This window comes from Oreochromis aureus, linkage group 19 (assembly GCF_013358895.1).
Source record: "Oreochromis aureus strain Israel breed Guangdong linkage group 19, ZZ_aureus, whole genome shotgun sequence".
Taxonomy (NCBI): Eukaryota; Metazoa; Chordata; class Actinopteri; order Cichliformes; family Cichlidae; genus Oreochromis; species Oreochromis aureus.
Window position 1 is genome coordinate 23335476 of NC_052960.1, and position 20951 is coordinate 23356426.

The 20951-nt window shown below is 40.7% G+C and overlaps 1 protein-coding gene across 1 annotated transcript; it reads left to right on the forward strand.

Annotated features, from left to right (window-relative positions):
• Positions 1-1359: 1359 nt before the first annotated feature.
• Positions 1360-8519, forward strand: cdc25b (cell division cycle 25B). The gene is made up of 15 exons (XM_031742081.2): positions 1360-1884; positions 2059-2141; positions 2513-2564; positions 3736-3777; positions 3892-3925; positions 4144-4272; positions 4450-4569; positions 4675-4809; positions 4910-4987; positions 5240-5428; positions 5942-6046; positions 6137-6199; positions 6294-6392; positions 6906-7151; positions 7340-8519. The coding sequence occupies exons 1-15, from the start codon at positions 1685-1687 to the stop codon at positions 7478-7480; spliced, it is 1716 nt and encodes a 571-aa protein (XP_031597941.1). The 5' UTR covers positions 1360-1684; the 3' UTR covers positions 7481-8519.
• The last annotated feature ends 12432 nt before the right edge of the window (positions 8520-20951 follow it).

The window sequence follows — 20951 nt, forward strand, 5'->3', positions numbered from 1 at the left end:
TGCCGTACAAATACAGAAACCATAAACCATTTACATTTTTTGCAGTTTATAATATCATTACATTGTACAGTTAAAAGTACATGCTTTAAATTGAAACAGATGTGTGGTAAACTATATTGTCCAGCAGCATGAAAATGGGTTCATTCTATTTGAGATGCTTTCTAAAACATTTAGTTGTAATTTTAGGAGAAAGGCTGTGATGTTTCATTTCAAATAACATGAACTTCAACCTAACAACTCCCATATCACCTCACAGCATTCACAGTCAACAAGGAGCATTCGTTAGAACATGAGTTCTATTTCCTCATCTAATCAATAAAATGTTGCATGCATTTAACATGATTTCGGAAAGAAAAGCACAAGAGAAAGAACGTGGTGTTACATGTTCGCCCTGTGAGGAGCTGATTTCTTTGACTGACTCACTCTGTGTGGGTGCTGGTTTAGCTTGTCTGCCATTAAGCACGCACACAATCAGTGTTACAATGGGATTTACCAAATTTTTGTGCAGCGCAGTCCTCTGAAAGGAACAACCTGTGGTTCATCTGTAAGATTTATGTAACATATTTGGGCCTTTTATGCTTAACTATTATTGAAGTATTGTACTTGTAATTTGTTTTTCCATTTGCTTTTCAATTCTTCTTCACTGCCTTTTGAAGAACAATGGATATCTGTTTTCTCTATTTGACAAGTTTGTTACACACACACAACCAAAAACACCCATTTGAAGCATTTTTGTAATCTCTGCAACTGATTTCATGTTTTAAACCTAACGTTGATAATGCTTTGTACTTAAAATCATGCATTTTTATGCTTTTTACTTTGTTAGTGTCTTTCACTTAAAAAGTACTTTGATATGTCTGCCTTCACTAGATATATTCATGAAATATGAGGGAGAACATTTTGTTTCAGCTTGTACTTGAGGTTAGATTATTATTGATGCCCTTAATCGTAGATTTGAGTACAGGTTTGCAAAAACGGGCATTTTGTTTGAAAGACTGTCCATTGTTGTTCAAAATATTCAAAGTTCCCTATCAAATCCATCATTTACAGTTAAGTAAATCTTAATCCACAAATTGAAAAACAAATAAAACACTCTGAAGACATGTTTCTCTGGGTGTAAATAAATAATAAAAATAAAAAAATTCAAATTTCTTCTCAGAACAAAAGAATTGCGAGGAAAAAAAGATGAATATTGTGTCATATCCTCCTCCTTTTTTCCCTCATCCGGTGAGGGGACAACAGCGTAGGCACTTTCGCACTCTGATTGGTTGTCCAGATGTAAAAACGTCGCTGATTGGCTCACATGTTGCCGCTTCTGAGCTTCTATTTTGAACATAAATACGAGCAGCCTCTCAGTCTTTTTCTCACAAATCAGGGGTTGTCAGAGAGGAGGTACCTTGTGCTGTAACTCTCTGGCATAAACAACAGCGATGTGGCTTTAGTAATTTGGAAAGACCAAATCTAGGTTTTACACCTCACGGAACCACCGTCTACCTTACGACCGGTGTTTTGCTTCGTATTTTTGGAAATGTAATCTCAATTCAGCCTAGCTAGCTGATTAGCTTCCGGGTTAGCTCGAAATTTGGACCGTCTTGCTTTCTCCGACTCAAAATTCAAACCAAATCTATCATACAGCAGTACTCCCGCGTGACTTTTGCGCAGATTGGACAGCGAAAAAAGCAACATGGAATCTTTTTTCAGCAGGATTAGTCCTGTTAAGACGAACAGGCCCGACCGGATCCCCGAGCTTTCCTTGCTCTCTCTGCCTGAGCACAGCACTAAGACCTCGCACTGCAGGAATCTGTTTTCCCCTGGACCCACGGCTGTCCTGTCTCCTGTCACCAATTTGGCTATGGACATGAACAATCTAGCTGGACTCGGAAGGTACTAAAAAGACGTTTTTATTTATTAATTATTTTCATGTAACTGCAGTTCCTGTTTTTCAAACCATTAACTACCCTGTCATTTGTTTATTCCTTTTGATCGGTTTTTGCAATGCACAATACGTTTTGGTCTTGACATTAAGGGAATTTTTCTGTTTCTTTCTTTGTCATGCAGCCAATGTGATACCCCGAAAAGGAGAAAGCATGCACCCCTCGAGAAGGTTCCCTCCTTTGCCTCTGACGTCTCATCTGATGCTGGTGAGACCCCGTTAAAGCTATTGTCTGTGCTAATTGATGCTATAAGGCCAAATGTTCATGGACTGAATTTGATTTCAGCCACAAGATTTGATGCGGTTATGAGAAATGTAGTATCATTATTATTATTATTGTTATTTATTTTAGCTCCAGTACTATTTTATGTATTGTAATTTGCCAGTTACGGCTCAAATATATCAAGTGTAGTCTTTATTTATTCTTTTTTTTTATTTATTTGAAATTCAAGTCTTCTAATGTATAGTCCTTACTCCACCAGACAGCTTGCCTATGCACTGTAATATGAGAAGTGTGTGTGTGTATACACATGTGGCAGGTCAGTATCATCTATTAATGACACATATCTCTTCCTTCAGGCCTGGGCATGGATCTCCCCAGCCCACTAGATGCCATCGAAGTAGAAGACACGTAAGTTACACTATCCTCCTTCTGACTATTGTTATCAGCCTTTGAGCAGTGAGTCTCTCCTTACCCTTTTGCCCCTTCACCCGACCCTCCACCCCCACCCCAGCGCTTGGGTTCAGCAGCGCTAAGCACATTTACCATCTGAGGGATTAATATTTCTGCCGTTGACTTTAAGACGATGGCCTCGCTCCTTTTTCTTAGACAAAGCAGATTAGCTGATACACCATGTGAGCTTTACTTTCTAAACCAATGTAGTGTGACATATTATGGAATTAACTTAATAGTTAAATATTGCAATTTTGTAGGTGGGAAGTAATACAACTGGGACAATATGCTCCATAAAATCAGTTGGAAACTCTAGTGCTGCTCACTGAAAATACTGTTGCACTTGTGCTCAGCGTTGTTATCTTGATCAGTTTGTTAGCATACCCTCAGCTGCCTAATCTTGGGTGGCCCTTTTCCTTATTCTTAGTTGGGTGAGTCTGCCCTGCAGACATCTGCCGAGGTCTGATGTGAGTTCTTTTGCAGCAGTTGGTGCTCAAGACTTCATTCACCTCCTTTTACAGCTGTTAGGTTGCTAGGAGTTTTCCATGATGGGGGAGGATGTGGCGTGCGTGCTCTGGTTTGATAACCCACCCCCTCTGAGCTTTGGCACACTCTTCCACTGCAGCCTTGTTTCAATAGGGAAAGGAGGGCTGGAGTTTCTCTGCATCAGCTATTGAAATCAGGGCACCCCCAGAGAACAGCTGCCCTCCCCTCTTGTGGTCTGCACTGAATGGGACACGCTCCCCCCTCAACAAACAAAAGAGCTCTTGCAGAAAGGGGGCTTGGCAGCACTGGCTCCAGCAGGCATATGGTAGATTAGCTGATCTCCGCATCCCTTCCCCTGACCTCCCTCCCACCCCCTGAGCTCTCAGGCCCACTTATTTAGCATACAGGTGGGCTGTACTCCCAATGCAAAGAGTACATCTTGCCTCCATGCATTCACCCAACTTCCTCAAGTCCAACCGTTCCCCTCGGTGTCTGAATAGAGTCCCAGATTCTTTGTAGTTTATGAGCATGCAATGACTGACAGTTGAGGCCTTCCTAGTCTCGTTTCTTAGCAGATCTTATTGCAAGAATATATTAGTTTTTGTAATTTTTGAAGCATTCCTTACTCTTCTTTCTGTTACAGATTTGAAAAAGCCATTCGAGAGTCAAGCAGAGTTGTCAATGAGTAAGTTTTGTACCTGGTATTATTTGCCCCCCCCCATAAAAGCAACATTGCTTTTTTTTTTTTTTTTTTTTTTTTTTGACTGCAATTCTTTTCTCTGCCATCTGTTGATTATAGGAGAATGCCAATTCGAAGAATCAACTCATTGCCCGTAAGTATTTTACAGCCTTGTGTATTATGCGTACGCATATTTTCTGTTATCTCTGGGGATAACAGATAATATGTCCTGTTGTAGTTGTTATTTTGGCTCATGAATAGTATTTAATCTTGAAGAGGAGTTGACAATACATATAACTTAAACAAACAGAACAGTGGAGGAAAAGCCTGAACGCTTTGCTAACTGATTCCCTTTTATCCCCCCCCCCTCAGCTCCAGCTCATGGGCTTCAGTCCAGCTCTGAAGGGACAGCAGAATGATCCAAACCGCTATGGAGTATTTGGTCAGCAACCTTCCCAAGTAACCACCTCTCAGCATGAGAATAAGGAGAACATGCCAGAGGTCAGTTGGATGGTTAGACCAAAATCATTTACTTAAGTCTCACTGCCTTAGAGCTAAGGTAATGCTAAATGAGCCGTGGAGACGGCATTTCATCATTTGGTTTAAAAACAGGATATTTGCATTTTATGTCAGTGAACGATGGTTTGTTTGTTTATTTATTTATTTATTTAATTTCAGGAAAGCTTTGAATTCAAGAAACCAACCAAACCTGCGTCACGGTGTCGTGGGCGATCCTTTAACAACGGGCAGTCAAAGGATACCTTTGCCTGCCGTCCCAGCTCTGCACCAGCCCTCATGGTATGTGAAGAATCTGTCTGCAAGTTAAAAAGGGGTGATCTGCTTCTAGAAAGATGCTGACTGTCTTTCTTTTTTTTTTCTTTTTTTTCCTGTTTTTCTACAAAGCTTTCTTCACCTCCTCCGGTGCAGCAGCTTGACTTTCATGACTCCAGCCCCATGTTTCTGAGAAGTTCCTCCCTCACCTCCTCAAATGATGATGAAGACGATGGCTTTTTGGAAGTACTTGACGACAACATGGAGGTGAGTCCCTGCCGTTCATATATTTTTATGGATTAATTTTTTTTCTGCAATTCCTGTTTGTCAGACTTGATTTTTAACGTCACCCATTTGTTGTTTGCAGAATGACTCTGGGGTACCGATGGGCATGGCCAGCTTACTCACTGCCCCACTGGTGGCTGACAGTATAGGAGAAGACTCTGTAAGTGTGTGTACTCTAGGTGCAGTATGTAAAGTGTGTACCTGGTTTTCCCAGTAGCCACAGATGACTTGACCATCTTGACAATCAATTTACAACAAACACAATATGTCACAGCTTAGTATAAAGAATAGTCCTGGTGTATTTTGATACAATCACCCAGAATACATTTTGATGCTTTGCTGTCATAAGTTGTAGCACCTCACGCCAATGTGAGTTGACTTTAATATTTTACGTATTCTCGCATTTCTTTAGCCTGTGATTCGGTGCCGACCACGAAGCCTGTTTCGCTCTCCTTCGATGCCCAGTCCTGTTTCCCGTCCCTCTGTGAAGCGTGCTGACCGCCCCGGAGATGAGAATACACCCGTCAGGGTGAAGAGGCGGCGTAGCCTTGCAGGAACACAAGTAACCACCTTGGAACAAAACCCCGAATCCCCAAGAATGGTAAGGCCATACTGCTTTGGCCAACTTGCATCACTTTTGTTGTTGTGATAGTTGATACAAGTTAGTTGGATGACTTGGATTATTTTTAATATGATGGCCAATAACATGAGGAGCTGAGGTGAATGGGAGGAAGTAACAGCATCCTCTTATAAATGAAAACAGAATGAAGTGCATGCATGCTGAGATTGATCTTCCAGCATTGCTCAGGTCTAAGCCACACAGTGCAAGACGAATGAAAACCGTCTTGTGTTACAAAAGTGTGCTGTCGAGCTTAAGTTCTTTTCTGATCGAAACATTTAAAACCAGTGATAACATAGAACTGCTGTTCTGAACACACAGCAATGATCTGTAGGCATGATTTAAAAAATCTCCACTGACCATCTGTCACCTGGCTTCTGAAGCATCCACTGAGGCTTACTGGCTATTGTTCCAGGCTTTGAAGCTTATCTTAAATTGCTTCATTTTCTCCTTGGCTACCTCAGTAAGTGTCCCCCCCCCCCCTCCTCTTTCCAGGGCTGCTCACTGTTCCAGAGGTCCAAGTCCTTCTGCCAGGCAGAGATTGAAAAGCTGCTGGACAGTCAGGCTGGTTCTAATGAGCTAATAGGTGATTTCACCAAGGTAAGGAAGGATGAAAACTCTTCTGTGTGCTTGTTAGTTAGTTAGTTGCTTGAAAAAGTGGAATAACTCTCGAATCCTTTCGTCTCTTAGCCTTTCGTTCTACCCACAGTGGATGGAAAACACCAAGACCTCAAATACATTACCTCAGACATGGTGAGTAGACGTACTGTGTCAAAGCTCTCAGTCCCGTCACAGTAATCAATGCTGCTTTTGAAAACATTAAAAGTATGTTCTGTGTGGTCTTCAGATGGTGGCAGCTCTCACTGGCCAGTTTGATCATGTAGTTGAACAAGTCATCGTCATTGACTGCCGCTATCCTTATGAGTTTGAAGGAGGACATATCAAGGTGAGTCAGTGACAGACATCGCAGTATACAAAAAACTCGATTGTTTCCTAATTTCTGTTGAAAAATCGCACAGAACGATGTGAAAATCGGTGATGGGATGTGACGGATGTTTTCAGTAACAACTGTAGCTGAAAACATGACAGAATGCTGAGTTCAGTTAATCATGAATGTGCTTCAGTCGTTGTATTTTACATTTATGTATTTTTATATTTGAGTAAACATCTCAGACTTGAGTATTGAAACTACGCCGTATTTATTTGTATAGTCTTTCCTAGTAAACTTCTAATAAATATGAGGAGTTGTGACATTTCTTCTCTGCAATATTATCCTTAATTTACTAACTTAACTACCTACTTAATTTAGATAATGCTTCAAAATAAGTACACTTTGATGTCACGTGACCATTAAAAAAGTCAATCATCAAATCAGATGATTTTAAAACTGCTTAATTAGACTTCTCTGTAGGTGATCCATTCCTGAGCTCTAAAAGTGAAGTATTTGTTGTTGTTCCAGGGAGCGCTAAACCTACACCAGGAGGAACAGGTGAAGGATTTCCTCCTCAAGAACCCGATTGTCCCATCCAGCCCAGACAAGCGAATCGTCATCATCTTCCACTGTGAGTTCTCCTCGGAGCGCGGCCCCCGAATGTGCCGCTTCGTCAGAGAGCAAGACCGCGCCATGAACGAGTATCCCAAACTTCACTACCCCGAGCTATACATCCTCAAGGGCGGCTACAAAGACTTCTTCCCTCATTTTCAGGTTGGTTTTGATTGATTCTCAATGAGTGAAATATAAATGCAGGTGAGGCCTTGTGTATCTGGAACATAATGCTTCAATTTTAGTCAAAAGAACTGCATGCTCACATTTTAGCATATCAGTTATCACAGACCCACATGAATCTCAGCTGTTCAGTCCTCTGAATCCTCTCATCTCGTTCTCTTCTGCAGAAACAATGTGAACCTCAGTCTTACCGACCCATGCACCACGAGGATTTCAAAGAGGACCTGAGGAAGTGCCGCCTCAAGAGTCGCACCTGGGCCGGAGAGCGCAGTAAGAGGGAGATGTACGGACGACTGAAGAAGCTGTGAGCACATCCTCATCTTCCCAATCTCCCGCTAAAACACACTGCCTCTCCATGAAACGGACTCAGTACAACCTCCTCGTGTTTCTAATGTCTCACTCTAACAAAGGAGAAATGCCTTCTGTGATTGCACCAGCAGAAAAAGGGATTTTTAAATTCCCCACAAGTTTCATTTATAGCCAATTTAGTTATTTATGCAAGTTAAAGAGGGAAGGATGTGAAATGACGAATCCTTGATCCTTGAAGAAATCAGCAGTGCAGTGAACAGATTTTATAAAGGTGATTTGAAACAACTTGTATTTTTAACAAAACAAACCACTAGGACCTACTGCCTGTTTTTTACCTTTCCTTTTTTCTTTCTTTTTTTTTTTTTTATAATATAAGCTGGCATTAATGATATACAATATACAAACAGACCACACTGCCAGGACTTTGTCTTTCAGTCCCCCCACTGGATTTTTTCTTTTAATGTCATGTACCACATTATTTCAGCACTTAATTTAAAAAAAAAAAAAAAAAAACTTGAAATGGAGAGGTGTCCCCATCCCCAAGATTTTTTTTTTTTTTTTATATATATATTTACACAACTTTTTTTTTTTTTTTTTTTTTTTTTTTTTTTTTTTTTTTTAAGAATGATTTATTGAGTATTCTTTGAAGTGTGCGTTTCTCCAGGCATTCCAAAATGCAAATTGGATATTTAATGATAACATGTAAAAGCACAAGGTTAATGCAGAGCTTTGCCCCCATCACCACCACCTACATCTGTTGCAATAATAATTTTCCTCAGAAGATACCAAAGCAAACAAAGCTACCTGTTTACTTTGCAGTGAGATTTCTCTGATGCTGCAGGTCAGCAAGTGTGGACAGTTTTCTGTCTAATAAGAAGTCTTTTGTTTCGCTTTGACACCTTTTAAAATCCAGAGAAAACTGTCTAACCCTCTGCCGAGCTAATAATGTTGGTTTATAATGAGTAGGGTGCTTTTGGTATTTTGGTTCAGGCTCGCGGGGGAGCTGCTGAAATAAAGATCTGATGTGCATTGAAATGAGATGAATAGTAGCCTCTTCTTTCTGTGAGTGTTTTATCACGCAGGATTTTAAAATTATATTTCTTTGCAAGTAGTTTGTGAATGAATAATACTTTTAAAAATAAACTTAAAATTCTTTAAAAATGGTTTGTCAGAATTATTCAATAAAATCAGGTTTAAGTCGAGCTTGACAAACTTGAACCTTTATGGTGCTGGCAAGACGATCAAAGATTGAAAGTGTTGAACTCTAATGGCCACAGCTCACTCACTGGCTTCACGATTGCCACGTCTTTGAGCTGAAACCAGCTGTTCTATAAGAAAGTCTCAATGTACAGCGTGTATGTCCTGCTAAGGAGTTGAGTTGGTTTGGCAAGCTATGAATATGAATACTTAGATATATCTATGAACCGAGTCCTTATTTTATCTCAGTCTTTAATAAGGCCTAGATTTAAAAATATACAAAAGGCTCAATAGATCAATACTTTAATGCAATTCTCAGCTTTTGATGCATTTCAGTATACATTATATGTGAGTGTAGTCAGTTTATTACACTGCTAATTGACTGCTTTCTTTGAAAAGGCAGCAGGTTTCCTGTCAATAATTAACAGTAATTTAAGTGACTTATAAAGTAAGAGCCTTCACTTATTTCTGAGTCTCCTATGGGAATGTTTGTTGCTCTTACAAGTCACCTTTTTTTTTTTGGTTGCCCAGAGGGAGTCTTCCCCCGACTATTTTTCTGATTAGTGTTGAAAATCAATGACCAGTTCAAAGTAAAGTCACTTTAGCATGTGTGTATCTCACACCTTATTTATTGATATACATGCTATGTGTTAACAGGGCCACTATTCTTATTTCCTCTTATTCTTGTCTCAGGGTTAACTTTAGTCTTAAATACACAGAGTACAAAACTACGTTAAAGAAAAATACTGATTTTGTATATTAATATTGACCAAGATGATGTGATATTGAAATTTCATTCGAGTTGAAACAGTGAGTTGTTTCTGATTAATAAAGTGATTTATAATGTAAGAAATGCTCTCTTGATAGCTGCACGAATCACATAGGAGCCTCTAAACAAGATTTGTTTTTGTAATCTTATTCACTGTTTTCTGGCAAAAACTAACTGTAGGAAAGAATTGACAGACCAGTTTAAAGAAACATTATTCATATTCCATGATATATACATTATTTGTACACATCCTGGACCTAAACTTCCTTCAGCTTTCAGTCCGAGTTCACCCAAAGCCAGTTTTCCACATTTGATCTCTAAGAATAGCCCGTCTGCCGTTTTGTTTAGCATGCCTGCTCTGCATGGTGAAGGATTTCTTTCCACAGGCAGCTTCCTGTTTTTTCAAATTTTCCCTCTCGAGTCGGCCGTGGGAGTGGCCTCTCCTTTCAAGCACGTGTCCACGCATACAAACGCATTCCTCTCTGTGAACGCAGTACCTGGCAGCTTGACGTGTCCTGACATGAGGTTAACTGTCCTGTTACAGGACAAGGAATGGAGGGAAAATATCACAGTCACCACGTGCTGAAAACATGTGACATGAAGGAGGGGAGGTTGTAAAAGCACAAGCCTGCTGGCACCTCACCAAAGTTTGAAATCAGACAGTTTCCCAATGGCCATGTGGCTGTGGGAACGAAAGGGCAAGGCTTTGTTTGCATTCCAGTGAGTGAAGTCTAACTTATTTACAGCCAATGGCAAATTGCTGAAACTAATGTCTGTTGGTTGAATTGTGCAACTGAAGCTGCTTTAAGTCTCTCCTAAATCCTCTTAAAAAAATTACTGACAGCAGCACTAAAAAGCAAACACTACACAGCTTAATAAAAGACTATTTAGCTTCCACAGTCTTTACACATACTGGTCCGTGAGTCTACAGTATCTTTCGCCTTTTTTTTTTGCAATTACCAGGCCAGCTGCTTAGATTTGAGAGGCCTCACACCTTTACACGAGGCATACATAATGCAACACTTGCGAGATCCTTTCAGTACAAGCTTCCCTTCTCCACCTCAATAGTCGGTTTTAAAATGTAGATGAGTCCTTGGCAGGTCCTCAAAAAGTAAACTGAGCCAGGTTTTACAATTAGACTCATCCAATTAGGAGATTCAAGAATTCAGCGAAGCAACAGTGGGACACTTAAACTGATTTCCATGAATGAATGCTGCATTACCGAGTGGCTTGTTCTCAAAGGTGTGCTTTGTTTGTCTGACGGCTTTCAAAAGAGTTAAATGAATGTAAACTGTATAAAATATAACAGGAACTATATCTTATGTGTAATGTTTTCCTTTCTTTCCCTCCCACAATAAAGGTCTCACTCCCTGTATAGTGGAGAAATCCCATATTACCATAGTGATAACAGTGTATATTATGAAGACATACGTTTTCAGTCAAACTTAAGGCAGACATGCCCTAAAGGATACCTTCTGGGCACAACAGAGAATAAAATAAACAACATTTTCCATTCAGGAAGACTTAAAAACAGCAATTGAGTGTGTAAACTTTGAGGAAAGTGTCTCCTGGGGGCATGGCTCAAGCGAGCCCAGGGCTGTTTTCCCACAGCTTGTTATATCGTTGGACTTCTTTTTGCAACAAAGGGAAATTCTGAATGCATGTTTAAGGCACTCACTTCACAGACCCACTACCTATACTTTGCATATACAGTGTGTGACTCTCTGATGGTTGATGGTGTTTGATGACCTTTCATTAATTTGGTTTGGATTTAGTCAAATGACTAAATGTGGACCCTTGGTGGTGTGAAGCAATGTTCCTGTTAAATCAGTTTAATTAATTCAAATATGGCCAAAGACTCCTTGATCAGATGAAGATATGTAAAGACTTGACATGAGATAAAAAAAAACATGCCAGCGCTCAGTAGAGCTGCCCTTAAAACCTCGCCACCCTTCCTGTTACTGTCTTTCCTTTTCTGCAAAGTCGATCAAAGGTGCCCTCAACAAACCTCCAGCCTGGGTGTCACCCATAAACCTCTGTTTGCTGCGCGACTCGATGACTGCCGACATTGTCAGTAAACTGACAAACCAGCCTGCAAATCAAAGGGTCGCACGGGCCAACAAGGGTGGTGAAATTCTGAAGCGTAACAGTGTGGTTTCAAGGAAAGGGTGGAGATTGTGGTTTTGTAAGGTGAAGTCAAAGTTTTTGAGGATTAGAAACTTCTTAATGTCTCACTCACAGTTCTGCTTTCTGCACACACACACACACACACACACACACACACAATTTAAGAAGATTTCACCCTGCGCAGCAGACAAAATATTATTTATGTCACTCGCTGCATGTTGTCTTTAGCTTCCTTTAATTCAAAATCGCGGGTCTCGTCATTATTGGTCCATATGACTGGCTGATTGCCATTGCCATCACCCACATCCTGTTGTTCTTCATATTCAGCTGGCTTTTATTTCATCACAAGGAAATGTGACTCATAGGTCAAAAACACCGAAACGTGTTCTGACTTTTTTTTGTGGTGATCTCGACACAAGTTTCTGCACTTCAGTCACGCTCGCTGCTTTTGCTTTGCTGTTTTCCTCCACGCTGAAAAAGCGATCCTCATCAAACAGCTGGTGTTTGAAGCTGAAATTTCACAATGACAGCATAATCTGCCTTCACTTTCACACTGACTGCTCTCAATGATTTTGTCTAATTATTACCTGCAGAGATCTCCACCCTTTATTGCTGAGGAGCAATGTGTGCAAACTGATTTGGGTAGATCATTACCTTATGTGTGTGTTGCAGAAATATTGCTCTCCTATGTCTATTTTGATGACAAGCTCCATAACAGTAGGCTGAAAATTCTCTCTTGGTTTCCGAGCATGAATCAAAACCAGACTTGAACTGAATCCAAAGTAGTCAGTGTTTAAAGCAGCAGAATCGTTTTAGTTCATGGGCCACTTGATCTCAAGTGGGACGCAAAAGTATTGGATCATTTTTCTTTTAGTCTCAAGATTTATATTGTGAAAACGTTCACATTTGATGAACCACCCATTCAGAAAAATTGATGACGAAAAGCTAATGAAGTCTTGAGAAAATAAATGCATCTTCAACGCTCTGACTAATTTTTTCCATGTTCAGTCATTTCACTGTCATCATAGAGAAATGCACCAGCCACGCAGTCGTACAGATTGAGCTCTTTGTTAGGCTTGTTCTTACGTTTGACACACTGGTCTAAAGAATAGTTAGTTATTAAGTTACATTCATTCGTTTCTTTTCTGTCTGAGAGTAAGAAGAAAATGATTTTACCTGCACAACATTCATATTTTAACCAGTGATCTGCACATCTTAAAAGTACAGTCAGTTGTTTCTTAATTTTTTTAATAGAGTCAAAAAGAATGTTCTTCTCATAAATGTACAGTAATTGTTCCAACAAATTTATGCATTGGCATAACTTTGAATTGATCCATTAAAAATACACAGGAGTTGACACCAGTTTGTGGCAGCTGCCATGTTGCTCCGCCATCTTGAATACAATGGTCAAGATGGTCATCATGTTCCACCTAATCGTATCTTATGTAGGCCTCTGGAGACTTGCAAAAGGCGGAGAAGAAGAGAATCTGGACACCTCATGCTAGCTAGTATAAAAACAACAGCTGTTTATAAGCTAACATTGTGCAAGCTAATGGAGTTTCCTAAAAATTACACTTTCCCTCTGATAAACAGTTTGATTACATTTTCACGTATGAGTAACTCGTATGGGTTTATTTGCAAAGTGTCCAAGTTCAATAATGTTATATTAACTTCAAAGTTCCCATTTTCTCTAACACCAGTTAACGCCGGCTAACTGAGTTTAATGGTGGCTAACAGCTAACAGGATATCTTCAACAACTGATCACTGTCTGTGCCATTGGACAGAAGTGAACATTGCTGACACATCAACTCGTATTGACTCGATTCCTTTTTCAAAGTTTTACAGCCTCCTAAAAAGTAAATAGATGTGCATATCAACAGCTGAGGCAAACAGTGGCCTGCCCAGATAGCAAAAAGACTCCAGGGCAGATTTGGTCCAGAGTCACTTTACTGCCTGAGTACACTCACTAACGATTCGAAAGGTGTCTCTGAGATAAAAACATAGAATTCTGCTAAATATTTACACACAGGTTTGTATTTTCTGAGTTATTACTAAGTGTTATTATTATTAGAATATAGTGGGTACAAAAATATTTTTTACACTAACAGTACTGGGTCAATATGACATGCCTGTGTTGGTCAACATGGCAATTGACCAATCAGATTGTTGTGATCTCATAGTTTTGGAAAATGGTGATAAAAGAAAATGAAATGCCTCCATATTTATATAAAACTGTCTTCTGGAACAAATGGTAAGCATCCCATGTGTGTTGACTGCAGTCTGCAATCTACAGACATCTAGTAGTAAGATTTTACACACTGATTTTAAGCTACAGTACAATATTGTCTGCTTATATGGAGACATTTCAAACAAAAAAAACTAATTTCTGTGTGGGGTTACAGAAAAAGATATGATCCATGATAGATAAGCTGTCTTTGTACAAATTTTTATTTATATATTTATCATAAGGACTTAGAAACAGTTATTCGTGCCTTTATTACTTTTTGGTTAGAATACTGTAACTCCTTATGTAAGGACTACCCAATTCCGCTCTTTCTCAGTTGTGGTTGGTTTACAACTCTGCTGCTTGACTTCTAACTGCCTGACAACACATCCCCCCTTTTTAGCTCAGTTGCACTGTCTACCTGTGAAACATAGAGCTGCTTTTAAAATTTTATTATTTACTTTTAAAGCCCTCTGAGAATCAGCTCCACAATAGTTCACGGATGTTTTAAGCCCATATTTTGCCTCCAGGTTCCAGGTCACCGAGGTCATCCTCCAGCAACGTCTCTCAGTGTCCCCTTTTCGCCTAAAGCCTAAAAGCAACCGCGTCTTTGTTTTTATAGCCCTCAGGCTCTGGAATAATTTGCCATCCCATATAAAAACCTGTCAAACAGGTGATTGTTTTTAAATCAAATCTGAAGACTGACTTTTATTTTTATTCACTTTGAGTTAAGTCTGAGGGGCCTCATGGTTTTTGTCAAGTCCATTGTGAATGTTTTATTACTGCTCATTTATGTCAGCTGCTGTTTGTATTCTTAGACATTGTTTATGTAGTTATTTCTATTTGACTGGTGTTGTTTTATGTGAATTATGGTACTGGAGTGTAAATACATCTGCCTTAACTGGACAGAACTCCTGTTGTTTTAAATGTGCCATAGAAACAAAGGTGACTTGAGTGTCCTAGCTGAATAATGAAACAAGACAGCTTAATTTCAGGTTAAACCTGACTGAGGTAACTAAACCCAACTGCATTACTAAAAGAAGAGTCAGGGTACCACTGAATTCAGGAAGATGAATCACCAAAATGTGAAGCTGATCGAAAGCAGCGAGAAGTCGTTGTATTCAATTCAATTCAATTCAATTCAATTTTATTTATGCAGCGCCAAATCACAGCAACAGTCGCTCAAGGCGCTTTATATTGTAAGGTAGACCCTAAAATAATAAAACAGAGAAAGCCCCAACAATCGTATGACCCCCTATGAGCAAGCACTTTGGCGAAAGTGGGAAGGAAAAACTCCATTTTAACAGGAAGAAACCTCCAACAGAACCAGACTCAGGGAGGGGCGGGGCCATCTGCCACAACCGGCTGGAGAGAGGGGAGCAAGGCAGGATAGAAGACATGCTGTGGAAGAGAGTCAGAGATGAACAATAACTAATGATTAAATGCAGAGAGGTGTATAAACACACTGTGAGTGGAAAGGCTGACTGAAGAAGAAAGGCTCAATGCATCATGGGAATCCCCCAGCAGCCTACACTTATTGTAGCCTAACTAAGAGAGGGTTCAGGGTTACCTGATCCAGCCCTAACTATAAACCTTAGCAAAAAGCAAAGTTTAAGCCTAATCTTAAAAGTAGAGATTGTGTCTGTCTTCCAAATCCAAACTGGAAGCTGTTTCCACAGAAGAGGGGCCTGAAAACTGAAGGCTCTGCCTCCCATTCTACTTTTGAAAACTCTAGGAACAACAAGTAAGCCTTCACTCTGAGCGCAGGGTGCTTTACTGGGATAATATGACGCTAAAAGATCTTTAACATATGACAGGGTCTCATCGTCATGTCAAATTGCATGTAAGAAGACAGATTTTTAAAAGGGTTTTTAAATGACATTCTGGATTTTACCTGGAGCCAAAGAAGAGAAGCTAATATGGGAGAAATACAGTCCTTCTTTCTTGCCCATGTTACTTGTTTGCTGTGGCCTTTTGGATCAAAAGAAGGATTTCCAGGGAACTTTTACAACTGCCTGATGCTAAGGAGTCTAGTTTAGTCTAGCCTAGAAATCCCTAAAATACCTACTGAGATGTTTCATTCTAGACCAACGTGGTGAACTAACGTGAGTCCCTATTACCTAATAATAAAGCCAGACTGCTAGCAGCCTCGTGATGCTACTCTCCAGCTGTTAGAGTTGTAATAATGACATACGGAGTTCTGAATGTCATAAAATCAGCGGTTCTTCTAACAAAATAAAATAAAATAAAATAAATCCTATGTAGAGCCAGAACTATCCCCAGGTCTTGTTACACTGTGTTTCAGTCACAGCAAGTAAGTTCAGGGCTGAGGGTGAAGAGGTTAACAGGATGGTGGAGTGAATGCTAACAAAGCAGAGTGAATGCTCTCTTTCTTCTTCACCACACACACAGACACATGCACACACACAGAGGAGGGCCTCTCAGTGTAAAGAAGCATGACCAGCAGCAGCTGTTGGATTACCAGCTGCCTCTGTTTATCTGCTGAGACCCCGAAACCCTCTGTTCTCACTCAGCCTCTCTGCAGCCTCTCCTGTCCCTCAGTCCTGAGAGCTGTACTAGGAAGCAAGAGAGGTATGTTGAGCTGAAAGCAGGAGTTTTAATTTCACGTGTGACCAATGTTCCCTCTAAGCTGCGCACGTGCGCAATTGCGCACTGCTGGCACGGTCTCTGCGCACAGAAAATCTGCGTTGCGCACAAAAAAAAAATCTAACCTGAATTGAAATTAAAACTTTAACAACTCTGTTTTGCAGTGTTAGTCAGTAAGTGACTGGCTGCTCCCGTATGGGATTAAAACGATGCCACCTTATCCCATAGTCCAGCCAATGATGCGATTCATATTCGTATATACGCAGCCAATCAACGTGGTTGACAGGCTATGACAGCGTCCTTATGTGCCGACACTGGAGTTTTAGCTAGCAAAGCGGCGTGGCTGATGTGGAGTGAAGCCACGTTAACACTAGAAGTCCCAGAGAAGAGCCATTTGGCTTTTCTACCTATAAAACCCACCGTCGAGCCAAATGGCTGGTAGGCTTTTAGCTAATATCCTTAATCACCTGTGAACAGCTGCTTTTGTTATGTAAATAAGGTGGGGCCATGCTGAACCACTGGGAGTGGTTAGTTTCCTGAGCCACAAGGAAACTTGTGTTTCAGTTTGCCTTAGGGAGAAATCAACACACATGGGTGTATTTCCTTTGTTGCTGAGATTTATTGATAAAAACAGTACAAAAAACCAAAACAAAAAAAACAACCATTTGTACACATATTTACAAATAACAATAAAAAGTGAGTGAGTACATTTCAACATTTTCAGCAATCACTCACAATCCTGGCACTGCCATGGTAGCTGTAGTCTGCATGTACCACATGTGTATCTGTAGCAGTGAACACATCGCACAGTGGCATGATTGTTCTTGCATTTGTGTTTGACCTGACACGTGGCTCTTTTTCCAGGGCTAGGTGTGGAGGGTTGCGTCCGAAGCAACTGTTCTTTTCTTGCCTTCTTCCCAGCCATATGAGAGTTAGCCAACTCTCTTGCAAACTCCACCAGGAAGTCCACCGTCTTTCCTGCGTCCCGGTGCATGCTTGATACAGCACATGTGCATTCAGTGCTGCCATGTCAATCATGTTATAGAACACGGCAACTGGCCAGCGCCGTGTTCCTCTGCGACCCGTGTACTCCCGCACCATCTGGTCCATCACATCCACGCCACACTTTGTGGTGTTGTAAAGGTGACAGTGTTTGGCTTCCTTTTGGTGGTGTTATCAGTCTGAACCACGCTGTGCATGCTGCTAAGAATATAGACTGTCTTCTTCCGTTTGGCCGCATACGCCGTCAGCGTGGCAGCAGAGGTTGAAAACACCTAAGAAATAAGATAAATTGTTATTTCCATAGCACTTTTACACACAATGACACACATAAACATAGAACCACAAAAGACCTGCAGCCTACCTGAGTGGTGAATTCATTGCGATTTGTGTATCTAGCGGATTGAGGAATTTCCCGGCGAATCTTGCTGACTGTGCCGAGGATGGTGGTTTTCCGTCTAAAAAGTTTTTGCGCAAGTGAAAGTGATGTGAAGAAATTGTCCGTGGTAACATTTCTGCCCTTGTCTAGGAATGGTTCCATCAGCCTCATCACTACATTTTCAGACAGTCTCTCCCCACTGGGACGATTGGGGTCCTTGCCAAGATATAGGAGGACATTGCAAATGTACTTGGATTTTAGGTCATGAGCCACCCAAAACTTGATCCCAAACCTGTCAGGTTTACTTGCAATATACTGCAGGAAACAGCACCGAGTCTTTGATCTTGATCTTGATCAAAGATCTTGATCTTCTTGAGGGGTTACTAGGGTTCCATCACTACGTGACTGCTGGTCAGCAAACCTGGAAAACCCACAGATCATTGGAACTATGCCGCGTAACCGCTTCCAAGACATCATGCAACACCTACGCTTTGATGACAGGTCCACCCGCAGTGATTGAGCAAAGACTGATAAGTTCGCTGCAATTTCCAGTGTGTGGGGATCATTTGTCACCAACTGCATCACGTGCTACAACCCTGGTCTACATATCACCGTTGATGAACAGCTCTTCCCATCAAAGACTCGGTGCTGTTTCCTGCAGTATATTGCAAGTAAACCTAACAGGTTTGGGATCAAGTTTTGGGTGGCCTCATGACCTAAAATCCAAGTACATTTGCAATGTCCTCCCATATCTTGGCAAGGACCCCAATCGTCCCAGTGGGGAGAGACTGTCTGAAAATGTAGTGATGAGGCTGATGGAACTATTCCTAGACAAGGGCAGAAATGTTACCACGGACAATTTCTTCACATCACTTTCACTTGCGCAAAAACTTCTTAGACGGAAAACCACCATCCTCGGCACAGTCAACAAGATTCGCCAGGAAATTCCTCAATCCGCTAGATACACAAATCGCAATGAATTCACCACTCAGGTAGGCTGCAGGTCTTTTGTGGTTCTATGTTTATGTGTTTCATTGTGTGTAAAAGTGCTATGGAAATAACAATTTATCTTATTTCTTAGGTATTTTCAACCACTGCTGCCACGCTGACGGCGTATGCGGCCAAACGGAAGAAGACAGTCTATATTCTTAGCAGCATGCACAGCGTGGTTCAGACTGATAACACCACCAAAAGGAAGCCAAACACTGTCACCCTTTGCAACACCACAAAGTGTGGCGTGGATGTGATGGACCAGATGGTGCGGGAGTACACGGTCCTATAACATGATTGACATGGCAGCACTGAATGCACATGTGCTGTATCAAGCATGCACCGGGACGCAGGAAAGACGGGTGGACTTCCTGGTGGAGTTTGCAAGAGAGTTGGCTAACTCTCATATGGCTGAGAAGAAGGCAAGAAAAGAACAGTTGCTTCAGACACAACCCTCCACACCTAGCCCTGGAAAAAGAGCCACGTGTCAGGTCAAACACAAATGCAAGAACAATCATGCCACTGTGCGATGTGTTCACTGCTACAGATACACATGTGGTAAATGCAGACTACAGCTACCATGGCAGTGCCAGGATTGTGAGTGATTGAAATGTGCTCACTCACTTTTTATTATTATCTGTAAATATGTGTACAAATGGTTGTTTTTGTAGAAATATTTTTTGTTTTTTTTGTACTGTTTTTATCAATAAATCTTTTGGAGATTTATTTTCCTGAATGATTGAGAATGCATCAAGACGAACACAAAATGAAGTTCACAGCTTTTAGCAGTTCCCCCTCCCCACACACAAACAAAGAGGCAGTTTGCAGTTAGAAATCCGCAATCATTCACACACCCCCACTCCCCTCCACAATTCTCAGGTAACGACCCAATTTACATATGAATTGATGCTAACAGACTAGCCAAGTTAGCTTCCACTTGGCTGACAGAGGGTTAGAAAAGCCTGGGACTTCTAGTGTTAATGACAACGTGTACAACCATTGGAGATGTGAGCAGGACAGACGGAACAATTGACGGGAAAAGTGTGGACTTTATACCAGTTTTTAAATTGTGTTGATAGGCCACGTAAAACCAGAGTTATGATAAAAACAATGAGGCGACTGCTGAATGTTACAGGTGTTACAGGAGTGATACATCTCCTGTTGTCAGGCCTGCAGGTATCAGGCTGTTGTTCTCCTTTATCTCATAGTGGACAGAAATTATTTTTTGGAGTGGCACAAATAATTTGTGTGGCATCAGATTTGATGCAGAACACCTGATTGTTCTGTAAATAGTTTGAAATGTTTATTTAAAAATGCATTGGCTGCATTTAAAAAAATAGCTGCAAAAAACGTTGTTGTTTGCTAAACTCAGTTACTTTTTTGAAGTAGTAACTATATAATTAATTGCTCAGCATTGGTCATTATATACTATATTTTGCAGACAGAGAGTTACAGGACTCGCCCAGACCACAGACCCATACTCATAATACAAGTCAGAGCTTTATAAAAAAAAAGAAAAAAAAGAAAGAAAGTTGTGTTTTCGAAATTGGAGTTCAAATTATTTTTACTTCCAATAACATACTACACAGGCCAATGGCTAGATTTGTTTTACATTTTCATTGTAAGTGGGCTAAAGCAGTTAATTAAAAGTAGTCTAACATAAATGTAACTGCTGTAATTTGATTTGATTTTAATAAACCATGTAACTTGGATGGATTTGATGTTGGTGTGACCACAGTGCACACGTCTGATGTCGCTCACAGTGGTCCAAGGGATCGCTCAGGGAGTTTGTGTGTTCGCTCAGACACATGGAAAATTAGAGGGAACATTGCGTGTGACCAGCTCAATAGAATGTTACGTTAAGAATTTTGGATTAAAATCTGCAAAGTACCAAATTTCTCCTGACAATATTGTCTATGATCAGTGTACTATAGACTGTCAGCTAAAGCAATGTTATTCTGGCTAAACCATTCTGATTTTACACACCGCCACCACACAGCTCCATGCTGCCGTTTAAAAACAATAATCTGTAAGTGTAAACAAACAAACAAGTCCTCAAAGATCCTGTATGGCTCTGAATAACACTGATGGGAGCATATGTGGGAGTCGCTGACTGCGAGCGACCTCTGGTGGTTATATTTATGAAAAGCAACAGTGCACGAGACTGGTCAGCTGAC

Excerpts from the sequence above, each read along its gene's own strand:
- cdc25b (XM_031742081.2), top strand. The coding sequence starts at position 1,685 with ATGGAATCTTTTTTCAGCAGGATTAGTCCTGTTAAGACGAACAGGCCC. Across the intron at positions 3,926-4,143 it reads GAAGAATCAACTCATTGCCC|CTCCAGCTCATGGGCTTCAG; the intron begins GTAAGTATTTTA and ends CCCCCCCCTCAG. Across the intron at positions 4,273-4,449 it reads ATAAGGAGAACATGCCAGAG|GAAAGCTTTGAATTCAAGAA; the intron begins GTCAGTTGGATG and ends ATTTAATTTCAG.